General features: G+C 43.7%; 1 protein-coding gene across 3 annotated transcripts in view; it reads left to right on the plus strand.

The window, feature by feature from the left end:
* CAMSAP1 (calmodulin regulated spectrin associated protein 1) overlaps positions 1-12,412 on the plus strand; it is a 97,347-nt gene that overhangs the window by 54,580 nt on the left and 30,355 nt on the right. For all 3 annotated transcript variants that reach the window (XM_025359975.1, XM_025359976.1, XM_025359977.1), the window contains 2 exons: positions 3,331-3,470; positions 3,558-3,654. In XM_025359975.1, the coding sequence (XP_025215760.1) occupies positions 3,331-3,470; positions 3,558-3,654 (237 nt within the window). The remainder of the gene's footprint in view (positions 1-3,330; positions 3,471-3,557; positions 3,655-12,412) is intronic.

Genomic DNA, 12,412 nt, shown 5'->3' on the forward strand with positions numbered 1-12,412 from the left:
CAGCGGTGCCTTTGTGTCCTGACAGCGGGTTCTCCAAGCCTGGCAGGGGGCAGGTAGCGGGAGCCGTAGCCAGGGCTGCCCTGTACCCCTGCCCTGCACTTCAGTGCCCACTCCGTATGAGCATTCTCTTGTCATGTGAGAACTGGGAGGCACTTGGGAGTGAGTGCAGCAGAAAAGAGGCGAGGAAAATCCATACGCTTTCGTATTTCTCTTGGGAGAAGACTGAAACAAGTGTTCTTAGATCCCCAGTCCATATTAAAACTTGTGTTTTCTCCAGGTTGTTCTGAAAACTTGTTGCCAGTCCAGTGAATACTTTTGTCTTCACAGATATTAACAAGGCAATGCAGAAATTCTCTTGGATTGTGTTATTCTTTGTCTCTCTCCACCATTTGAGAGTAACACAGCAAAAGTTGGGAAAGCTAACGTTGGCACACAGATCCCCAGCCTGGTCCAGACTCGCTCAGCTACCCAGGAGCACCTGCTTGGCCCAGCGTCCCCTCATAGTTTCCCTTCATCTGGAGTCGTTTCCAGCCTTTACCTCTCTTGACTCTTGATGTTTTCGAAGAGTAAGGTTGTGAGTAGTGGCCCTTGGTGTGTTTGTCTGGAGTTTCCTTGCGGTGTGTCCTCCCAGCGTGTCACCTCAGGGGCATAGTACTGGGACATCTCCGTGTTGGTGACTCTAGCTTCACCCCTTGGTGCAGGTGGCATGTGCTGGCCTTCCCCGCTTCTAAGCTTGCTGTTTTTGCTTTAGAATGCATTAGTAATTTGTGGGGAGAGGCTTTGGACTATGAATATCATGTTTCTCATCAGATTCTCACCTGCTGGTCTCCACCTGCGGATGGCTTCCAGCCTCAGTGCGTCTTCCCGTCTTGTCAGCATTTGCCCCGCTTGTTTGCTTCTTTATTCATGTATTTGTTTATATCCGGATGGCATCATGGATCTTATTTTATTCAGTAGGTCATAATTCATTACTTTCATTTTTATTTTGTTGCTTAAATTGTCCCAGATTTTAGCTGAGTAGTTTTGTAGAATAAGAATGTGCGGGGGTATGTGCCCTAAAAATACCAAGTTTTGCTTAACTTGACATTACCAAAAACAGTGTGGTTTTGGTTCCGGGACAGTCACGTGGACCAGATGAATGAACCACAAGTAGAACCGAGAAAAGAGATGCTTTGCAGGGAATCTGGTGCCTTTGAGGTGGCCTCACTGAGGGGAGCCACCCTGGCTGGCCAAGCACATGGCGGCATTGACGTCTCTGTGGGAAAGTGCCGTAAAACCCCACCCCACCCGAGCCAGAAACACCCCTTCCTTGGAGTAAAGATGCGAACCTGAGAAGTAAAATTTAAGAATTTTGAGAAGATAAAGGAAAATACTTTTATGATATTCGTGTAGAGATGGATTGCCGAAATTATAAAAAGCACAAATAGAAAAGATTGTTAAATGCAACCATATTAAAATGTAAAACTTTCCTGTGACAAAAGCACATCATAAACAAAATGAAATGATAAACTGTACCCATTGAAAATATTTGCAGCACATGTGGCCTGATGAAGGACTGTCACCCAGTCCTTTCATAATCACAATCCAGAAAGGATTCCAGAATCGGTAAGAAAAAGATGCACAACCCAAGGCCAATATGGACAGGGCCCACAGGAGAGGACCCTTCATGGCCAGTAACCATGAAGAAGTAAAACACACCAGTCGTCAGAGGCATGCTCTTTGAGAAGGAGGTGCTCACGCCCTCCACCTGGCAGACATGGACAGGTCGGTCATTCTGAGGTGCAGGTGGGAAGGGACAAGCTATGGAGTGCCGCTGATGGGACTGGAGCTAGGCACAACCACGCAGAAGGGCGCTGCGAGGTGACGCAGGAGGGCGTGCCTAGCTCGTGGCCCAGTGAGTACCCTCTTGGAGTGTGCCTGGGCAACACCCGTCTGTACACGCATAGACAGCACACGCAAACACTGTGATGGCAGCATGTGTCATAATGGTGAGAAATCATGGAGGATCACATAGCGGTCAAGATGAGTGACGGAAATCTCCGCATGTCAATATAGATCTGTTTGCAAACATCATGAGTTTTGGGGGAAAAACTGGCTGCTAAAATAAGGCATAGCTTGATACCATTAATGTAAGTTTCTCAAGGCTGAGACAACACTGTGTTACTTGTGGATGCAGACAGTGTAGAATACTCAGGAGGAGTGGGAAGGGTTCGCGGCAGCGTTCGGAGAGTGGTTCCCTTTGGAGATGGAGATGATGTCGGCTGTTTTTTTTCTAAAAGAAAAGATCTGAAGCCCATAAGACGTTAACATTTGATGGTCAGAACCGTGGCAAAGGAAACATCCTTAGCGGTGTAAGTGTGCGCAGTTCCTCAGCTTTAAAGGTCTCTTTTGAGAATGAATCTGCTTAGGTGGCCGAGGAGGACAGAATTCATGAATGACTCTGGATGCTGTGGGTCCAGTTTGTGCACACTTCTAAAGCCTTGAAAATGGTTTTTTCCTTAGAAATAAAATTTATGTAAAAAGTTATTTCTGAAAAAATTTTTTTTTTCACTATGTATATATTTACAAGCAAAATAAAGTCAAGTCACTTCCCAGGGAGTCCTGAGCTGCACCCTGCTCTCCGCAGGGCTCTTTATCGGAGGGCCACCCGAGTCCACACCAGGGTGCCGAGACTGGGGAGGGGCGTTCTCTTTGGTCCTGTGACTTGTTGCCCGTACTGGCGCTTCCTCCATGGAGGGTCTGCAAAGTCGTGTGCAGTGGAAAGTTGCCCTGCAGATGCTTACAGCCACCAGTCTCCACCTCTTCCTGGAAGGAGACTCGGGCTATGCATCGTCCTTGATCTTTGTGATTAGTCACATTCCTGTGTTACCACTGAGTGGGCGTGGATGAGCCTGATGCTTTACATTTTATTCATTTCCCTTCCCCCTGCCCCTTACAAACACGGAAACAGAGGGTTTTGATGGGTGGAAGAAACTTGGCTCAACATTTACTGGCTACATGCAGCAGGGCTCTGCTGTAAACCGAAAGGTGATTGTTGCAGTTTGTTTTGGACGCCCACTCTTGAGATCTGGGCGCTTTCTATTATGCTTTCTGGATGTTCACCGTCAAATTCAGACTTGAGAGGTTCCTGGACTTGTCTTGTTTTCTTTTTATACTTAGTATTATTTGTTATACATCCTGTACTCCCTACATTTCTCAATGTCATTACCTTCATTACTACCTTTATATAAAATGGTTTTCAGTTCAGAATGCTTCTTCCTCTCTCTCTCTCTCTCTCTTTTGAAGCAGAATACCTTTATAATAAATTGTGATTTTCTTTTCGTCTATTAGATATATGCTTAAAGGAGGTAACGTCGATGGCTGACAGTCTGTATAATATTCGGCTTCTGAGAGAATTCTCCAATGAATATCTTAATAAATGTTTTTATCTCACCTTGGAAGATATGCTGTATGCGCCCTTAGTGTTGAAGGTAATAACGAATTACTTGGCATGCAGTTTTAAAACCGTGTGTGGATAACTACTTACCATACTTTGGTTTTTTGTTTTTGTCTTTTAGCCGAATGTTATGGTTTTTATTGCGGAGCTCTTTTGGTGGTTTGAGAATGTCAAGCCAGATTTTGTTCAGCCCAGGGATGTTCAGGAGCTGAAAGACGGTGAGTGACAGACATTCCTCAGGTTGGCAGCGGCTTCCTTGCGAGCCCAGATAGAGTATCCGAAAGTGCTCTCCAGTGGGTCCTTGTTTCTCGCACAGCAGAGTTCTTGGAAGGGCTCTGTACAGCTGCACAGCCCTGGGCCTTGCCTTGCCCTGTGCAGTCAGAATCCCAGGGATGGGCGTGAGAGTTTGGGGAAAGACTTTCTAAGTGATTTTGATGAACTACTCAGTTACGAATCACAGCTCTAAAAATTGCACAACTCTAAAAGTTCCAGGATGGCTGTTCTCACCGCCAGAATGAACAAACTGAAAAAAAAATCTGTTTACTACAGATGAAAATAATCTGCCAGGCTTGACAATCTGGAAAGTTTTAAGAAGATAGTATAGAAGAATATCTTTATAACCTTGGATTAAGAAATTATTTCTTACAAAGAATATGAAAGTATTAGCCACAAAGGAAAAGATTGCAAATTCAGCCACGTTAAAGTTTGGACCTTCTTTTCCTTGAAAGATGATAAAGATAATTAAAAAAAAAAACCCAACTATTAATAACCATAGAGGGGGAAAAGGTACTTGCAGTGCATGTAGTAAAGAGCTAGGATCCAGAATATATAAAGAGCTCATTCATAGCAATAAGAAAAAAGAAGAACAGGCCGGGCGCGGTGGCTCAAGCCTGTAATCCCAGCACTTTGGGAGGCCGAGACGGGCGGATCACGAGGTCAGGAGATCAAGACCATCCTGGCTAACACGGTGAAACCCCGTCTCTACTAAGAAATACAAAAAACTAGCCGGGCGAGGTGGCGGGCGCCTGTAGTCCCAGCTACTCAGGAGGCTGAGGCCGGAGAATGGCGTGAACCCGGGAGGCGGAGCTTGCAGTGAGCTGAGATCCGGCCACTGCACTCCAGCCTGGGCTACAGAGCGAGACTCCGTCTCAAAAAAAAAAAAAAAAAAAAAAAGAAGAACCAACAGAAAAAAAAGGCAAAAGAACAAACACTTGATGAGAGTGGGACCCCATGTGCCTAACTGATTTATGAAACGCTGCTTAGCATCAATCATCAAGGATATGCAAATTAAAGATGACACCCAGACGGCCTGCAGCTTATAATGCTTAAGATTTTTCAGCTTCACAGTGGTCCAAAAGCGATGCGTGTTCAGTGGAAACCGTGCTTCCCGTGTCCTACGAGCATTTTGTTTTTCACTGTCAGTACAGCATTCAGTAAATTACACGAGATATTCAGCACTTTATTCTAAAACAGGCTGTGTGTTAGATTTCTCCTTGCTGTAGGCTAATGTCAGTGTTCTGAGCACACTGAAGGCGCCTAGGCTAAGCCGTGATGTTTGCTAGGTTAAGTGTATTCAGTGTGTTTTCTACTCACCGATATTTTCGTTTTACGATGGGTTTATTGGGTCATTACCACACTGTAAGCTGAGGAGCATCTGTGTGTGTATATATCCTCCCGATCTATTTGTGGCAAAATGGTAGAACGGGACCAGGTATGGGATAGTGTCTGAGAGTGCACCTTTCACCACTGCTGGCAAGAGTGTTACTTGGAGCAGCCTCTGAAGCTGTTGAGTGTGTTACCCAGTCCTGTGGGTTGTCTGCCCTTTGGCTCAGCAAGCCAATTCCTCTGGTGTATCCCCAGGGAAACTTGGTACTTGTGTGTCAGGACACAGGGAAAGGATGCTCAGAGCAGCTCTGCTCATGATAGCTAAAAAGAAGCTCCCAAATGTGCCTCTGCAGTCAGAGGGGTGCATTGTTCTATGTCCATGCCACAAGATGCTATACAGCACTGGGCATGTGTGAGCCACAGCCACGAGCAGCTGCAAGGAAGATTCTCCTGATAATGAAGGCACAGAATCACATGGACAGGCTGGAGAGCAGGCAGAGCTCCACTGTGTTTTCCAGGGGGTGTGTAGGTGCGTGTGTGTGCGTGCACGTGCACGTGTGTGTGTGCGTGTGTGTGTGTAGGGGGGTAAAAAGCAGTGGTTAATTGGGCATGTTGGGTGCTCTTGGCAGACTGGTGACTTTCTTCTGGACCCAAGTGGTGGTTACCTGGAGTTTGCTTTATAATTATTTGTTAAGCTCTATGTATGTTTTATGCAGTTTCTGTCTCTCTCTCTCTCTCTCTGTGTGTGTGTGTGTGTGTGTGCGCGCGCGTGCTATTTTACAATAAGAAAGAGTAATGGCAAAAAGCTTAGAACTGGGTTACCTTGCTGTTAGAATGTTTTTAAGTCATCTCATTTCCTCATGGGTGACCTTGAACTAATTTTTCATCCCTGGACTAACTTTCCTTCCCAACTCTTCTTCTGCCGTAACAATTCCATCTTATAGCAGGAAACACTGTAGTGCTGTTAAACTTGCTTCCTTCATTTTCTTTGAGTTTAGCCCTAAGTCAAGGCTATTGCTAACTCCTGTTTTCAGATTAGTTTCTATCCTTCTTGAATTTAAGGTAGAATAGGCTTTCCTCGTTTGATGCCTTCATGACTGCCGCACCGTCTCCACTGCTCCATGCTCTCTGGCTTCCCTTCACTCCTCCCCTCCTCCGCCTCCCCTCCCTTCCCCCTCCTCTCTTCCCCTCTTCCCCTCTTCCCCTCCCCTGTTCTGGGATACTTGTGTGGAACCTGCAGGTTGGTTGCCTAGGTATACACGTGCCATGGTGGTTTGCTGCACCCATCAACCCATGTACATTAGGTATTTTTCCTAATGCTCTCCCTCTCCTAGCCCCCGCCACCCCTTGACAGGCCACGGTGTGTGATGTTCCCCTCCCTGTGTCCATGTGTTCTCATTGTTCAACTCCCACTTATGAGTGAGAACATGCGGTGTTTGGTTGTCTGTTCCTGTGTTAGTTTGCTGAGAATGATGGTTTCCAGCTTCATCCATGTCCCTGCAAAGGACATGAACTCATCCTTTTTTTTGTGGCTGCATAGTATTCCATGGTGTGTATGTGCCACATTTTCGTTATCCAGATGGGCATTTAGGTTGGTTCCAAGTCTTTGCCATTATGAATAGTGCTGCAGTAAACATACGTGTGCGTGTGTCTTTATAGTAGGATGATTTATAATCCTTTGGGTATATACCCAGTAATGAGATTGCTGGGTCGAATGGTATTTCAGTTTCTAGATCCTTGAGGAATCGCCACAGTGTCTTCCACAATGGTTGAACTAATTTACACTCCCACCAACAGTGTAAAAGTGTTCCTATTTCTCCACAGCCTCACCAGCATCTGTTGTTTCCTGACTTTTTAATATCGCCTTTCTAACTGGCATGAGATGGTATCTCATTGTGGTTTTGATTTTCATTTCTCTAATGACCAGTGATGATGAACTTTTTTCCTATGTTCGTTGGCCGCATAAACGTCTTCTTTTGAGAAGTGTCTATTCAGATCCTTTGCCCACTTTTTGATGGGGTTGTTTGTTTGTTTGTTTGTTTTTGTAGATTTGTTTTAAGTTCCTTGTAGATTCTGGATATTAGCCCTTTGTCAGATGGATAGACTGCAAAAATTTTCTCCCATTCTGTAGGTTGCCTGTTCACTCTGATGATAGTTTCTTTTGCTGTGCAGAAGCTCTTTAGTTTAATTAGATTCATTTGTCAATTTTGGCTTTTGTTGCCATTGTTTTTGATGTTTTAGTCTTGAGGTCTTTGCCCATGCCTGTGTCCTGAATGGTATTGCCTAGGTTTTCTTCTAGGTTTTTTATGGTTTTAGGTCTTATGTTTAATTAAGTTTTTAATCCATCTTGACTTAATTTTTGTATAAGCTGTAAGGAAGGGATCCAGTATCAGTTTTCTGCATATGGCTAGCCAGTTTTCCCAACACCATTTATTAAATAAGGAATCCTTTCCCCGTTGCTTGTTTTTGTCAGATTTGTCAAAGATCAGATGGTTGTAGATGTGTGGCATTATTTCTGAGGCCTCTGTTCTGTTACATTGGTCTATATATCTGTTTTGGTACCAGTACCATGCTGTTTTGGTTACTGTAGCCTTGTAGTATAGTTTGAAGTCAGGTAGCGTGATGCCTCCAGCTTTGTTCTTTTTCCTTAGGATTGTCTTGGCTATGAGGGCTCTCTTTTGGTTCCATATGACATTTAAAGTAGTTTTTTCTAATTCTGTGAAGAAAGTCAATGGTAGCTTGATGGGGATAGCATTGAATCTGTAAATTACTTTGGGCAGCATAGACATTTTCACAATATTGGTTCTTTCTATCCATGACCATGGAATGTTTTTCCATTTGTTTGTGTCCTCTCTTATTTCCTTGAGCAGTGGTTTGTAGTTCTTGATAGGTCCTTCACATCCCTTGTAAGTTGTATTCCTAGGTATTTTATTGTCTTTGTAGCAGTTGCGAATGGGAGTTCACTCATGATTTGGCTCTCTGTTCATCTGTTATTGGTGTATAGGAATGCTTGTGATTTTTGCACATTGATTTTTGTATCCTGAGACTTGCTGAAGTTGCTTATCAGCTTAAGGAGATTTTGGGTTGAGATGATGGGGTTTTCTAAATATACGATCATGTCATCTACAAACAGAGGCTTGACTTCCTCTCTTCCTATCTGAATACCCTTTATTTCTTTCTCTTGCCTGATTGCCCTGGCCAGAACTTCCAATACTGTGTTGAATAGGAGTGGTGAGAGAGGGCATTCCTTGTCTGGTACCAGTTTTCAAAGGGAATACTTCCAGCTTTTGCCCATTCAGTATGATGTTGGCTCTGGGTTCGTCATAAATAGTTCTTACTATTTTGAGATACGTTCCATCAATACCTAGTTTATTGAGAGTTTTTAGCATGAAGTGGTGTTGAATTTTATTGAAGACCTTTTCTTCATCTATTCAGATAATCATGTGGTTTTTGTCATTGGCTCTGTTTATGTGATGGATTACATTTATTGATTTGTGTATGTTGAACCAGCCCTGCATCAGGGATGAAGCCAACTTGATCGTGGTGGATAAGATTTCTGATGTGCTGCTGGATTCGGTTTGCCAGTTATTTTATTGAGGATTTTTGCATCGATGTTCATCAGAGATATTGGCCTGAAATTTTCTTTTTTGTTGTTGTGTCTCTGCCGGGGTTTGGCATCAGGATGATGCTGGCCTCATAAAATGAGTTAGGAAGGATTTCCTCTTTTTCTGTCGTTTGGAATAGTTTCAGAAGGAATGGTACCAGCTCCTCTTTGTACCTCTGGTAGAATTCGGCTGTGAATCCGTCTGTTCCTGGGCTTTTTTCGGTTGGTAGGCTATTAATTACTGCCTTAATTTCAGAACTTGTTATTGGTCTTTTCAGGGATTTGACTTTTTCTGGTTTAGTCTTGGGAGGGTATATGTGTCCAGGAATTTATCCGTTTTTTCTAGATTTTCTAGTTTATTTGCACTGAGGTGTTTGTAGTATTCTCTGATGGTAGTTTGTATTTCTGTGGGATCAATGGTGATATCCCTTTATTATTTTTTTTTTGTGTCTATTTGACTCTTCTCTCTTTTCTTCTTCATTAGTGTGGCTAGCAGTCTAGTTTGTTAATTCAAAAAACCAGCTCCTGGATTCATTGCATTTTTTAAGGGTTTTTCATGTCTCTATCTCCTTCAGTTCTGCTCTGATCCTAGTTATTTCTTGTCTTCTGCTAGCTTTGCTAGCAAAGAGTTTCTTTGCTCTCGCTTCTCTAGTTCTTTCAATTGTGATGTTTGGGTGTCGATTTCAGATCTTTCCAGCTTTCTGATATGGGCATTTAGTGCTATAAATTTCCCTCTAAACACTGCTTTAGCTGTGTCCCAGAGATTCTGGTACGTTATCTCTTTGTTCTCATTTGTTTCAAAGAACTTCTTTGTTTCTGCCTTAATTTAGTTATTTACTCAGTAGTCATTCAGAAGCAGGTTGTTCGATTTCCATGTAGTTGTGCGGTTTTGAGTGAGTTTCTTCATCCTGAGTTCTAATTTGATTGCACCGTGGTCTGAGAGACTGTTCATTATGATTTCCGTTCTTTGGCATTTGCTGAGGAGTGTTTTACTTCCAATTACGTGGTCAATTTTAGAATAAGTGCTATGTGGTGCTGAGAAGAATGTATATTCTGTTGATTTGGGGTGGAGAGTTCTGTAGATGTCTATTAGATCTGCTTGGTCCAGAACTGAGTTCAAGTCCTGAATATCGTTGTTAATTTTCTGTCTTGTTGATTTGTCTAGTATTGACAGTGGGGTGTTAAAGTCTCCCACTATTATTGTGTGGCAGTCTAAGTCTCTTTCTAGGTCTCTAAGAACTTGCTTTATGAATCTGGGTGCTCCTGTATTGGGTGCATATATATTTAGGATAGTTAACTCTTCTTGTTGCATTGATTCCTTTACCATTATGTAATACCCTTCTTCATCTTTTTTGATCTTAGTTGGTTTAAAGTCTGTTTTATCAGAGACTAGGATTGCACCTCTTGCCTTTGTTTTGCTTTCCATTTGCTTGGTAAATATTCCTTCATCCCTTTATTTTGAGTTTTTTTGTATCTTTGTACATGAGATGGATCTCCGGAATACAGCATACTGATGGGTCTTGACTCTTTACCCAATTTGCAATCTGTCTTTTTATTTATTTATTTTTTTGAGATGGAGTTTTGCTCTTGTTTCCCAGGCTGGAGTGCAATGGCGTGGTCTTGGCTCACTGCAGCGTCCGCCTCCTGGGTTCAAGTGATTCTCCTGCCTCAGCCTCCCAAGTAGCTGGGATTACAGGCATGTGCCACCATGCCTGGCTAATTTTGTATTTTTAGTAGAGATGGGGTTTCTCCATGTTGGTCAGGCTGGTCTTGAACTCCCAACCTCAGGTGATTCACCTGCCACAGCCTCCCAAGGTGCTGGGATTACAGGTGTGAGCCACCACGCCCAGCCCAGTCTGTGTCTTTTAATTGGGGCATTTAGCCCATTTACATTTAAGGTTAATATTGTTATGTGTGAATTCAATCCTGTCATTATGATGCTAGCTGGTTATTTTGCCTGTTAGTTGATGCAGTTTATTCATAGATAGTGTCGATGGTCTTTACAGTTTGGGATGTTTTTGCAGTGGCTGGTACCGGTTTTTCCTTTCCATGTTTAGTGCTTCCTTTAGGAGCTCTTGTAAGGCCTGGAGGTGACAAAATCTCTCAGTATTTGCTTCTCTGTAAAGGATTTTATTTCTCCTTCGCTTATGAAGCTTAGTTTGGCTGGATATGAAATTCTGAGTTGAAAATTATGTTCTCTTTTTTTTTTTTTTTTTTTTTGAGACGGAGTCTTGCTCTGTCGCCCAGGCTGGAGTGCAGTGGCTGGATCTCAGCTCACTGCAAGCTCCGCCTCCCGGGTTCACGCCATTCTCCTGCCTCAGCCTCCCGAGTAGCTGGGACTACAGGCGCCCGCCACCTCGCCCGGCTAGTTTTTTGTATTTTTTTAGTAGAGACGGGGTTTCACCGTGTTAGCCAGGATGGTCTCGATCTCCCGACCTCGTGATCCACCCGTCTCGGCCTCCCAAAGTGCTGGGATTACAGGCTTGAGCCACCGCACCCAGCCTATGTTCTTTAAGTATGTTGAATATTGGCCCTCACGCTCTTCTGTCTTTTAGGGTATCTGCAGAGAGATCTGCTGTTTGTCTGATGGGTGTCCCTTTGTGGGTAACCCGACCTTTCTGTCTGGCTGCCCTTAACGTTCTTTCCTTCATTTCAACCTTGGTGAATCTGACGATTATGTGTTTTGGGGTTGCTCTTCTCGAGGAGTATCTTTGTGGTGGTCTCTGTATTTCCTGAATTTGAACGTTGGCCTGTCTTGCTAGGTTGGGGAAATTCTCCTGGATAATATTCTGAAGTTTGTTTTCCAACTTGGTTCCATTCTCCCCATCACTTTCAGGTACATCAGTCAAATGTAGGTTTGGTCTTTTCACATAGTCCCATATTTCTTGGAGGCTTTGTTTGTTCCTTTTCATTCTTTTTTCTCTAATCTTGTCTTCATGCCTTATTTCATTAAGTTGATCTTCAATCTATCCTTTCTTCTGCTTGATCGATTCGGCTATTGATACTTGTGTATGCTACATGAAGTTCCCGTGCTGTGTTTTTCAGCTCCATCAGGTCATTTATGTTCTTCTCTAAACCGGTTATTCTAGTTAGCAATCCCTCTAACTTTATTTCAAGGTCCTTACCTTCCTTGCATTAAGTTAGAACATGCTTCTTTAGCTCAGAGGAGTTTGTTATAACCCACCTTCTGAAGCCTACTTCTGTCAATTTGTCAAACACATTCTTTGTCCAGCTTTGTTCCCTTGCTGGCAAGGAGTTGTGATCCTTTGGAGGAGAAGAGGCATTCTGGTTTTTGGAATTTTCAACCTTTTTGCACTGGTTATTTCTCATCTTCGTGGATTTATCTGTCTTTGGTTTTTGATGGTGACCTTCGGATGGGGTTTTTGTGTGGACGTCCTTTTTGTTGATGTTGATGCTATTCCTTTCCGTTTGTTAGTTTTCCTTCTAAAAGTCAGGTCCCTTTGCTGCAGGTCTGCTGCAGTTTGCTGGAGGTCCACTCCAGACCCTGTTTTCCTGGGTATCACCAGCAGAGGCTGCAGAACAGCAAAGATTGCTGCCTGTTCCTCCCTCTGGAAGCTTCGTCCCAGAAGGGTACCCTCCAGGTGTCAGCCGGAGCTCTCCTGTATGAGGTGTCTGTTGACCCCCGATGGGAGGTGTCTCCTAGTCAAGAGGCACGGGGATCAGGGACCTACTTGAGGCAGTCTGTCCCTTAGCAGAGCCCGAGTGCTGTGCTGGGAGATCTACTGCTCTCTTCAGAGCCAGCAGGC

This window comes from Theropithecus gelada, chromosome 15, assembly GCF_003255815.1.
Source record: "Theropithecus gelada isolate Dixy chromosome 15, Tgel_1.0, whole genome shotgun sequence".
NCBI lineage: Eukaryota > Metazoa > Chordata > Mammalia > Primates > Cercopithecidae > Theropithecus > Theropithecus gelada.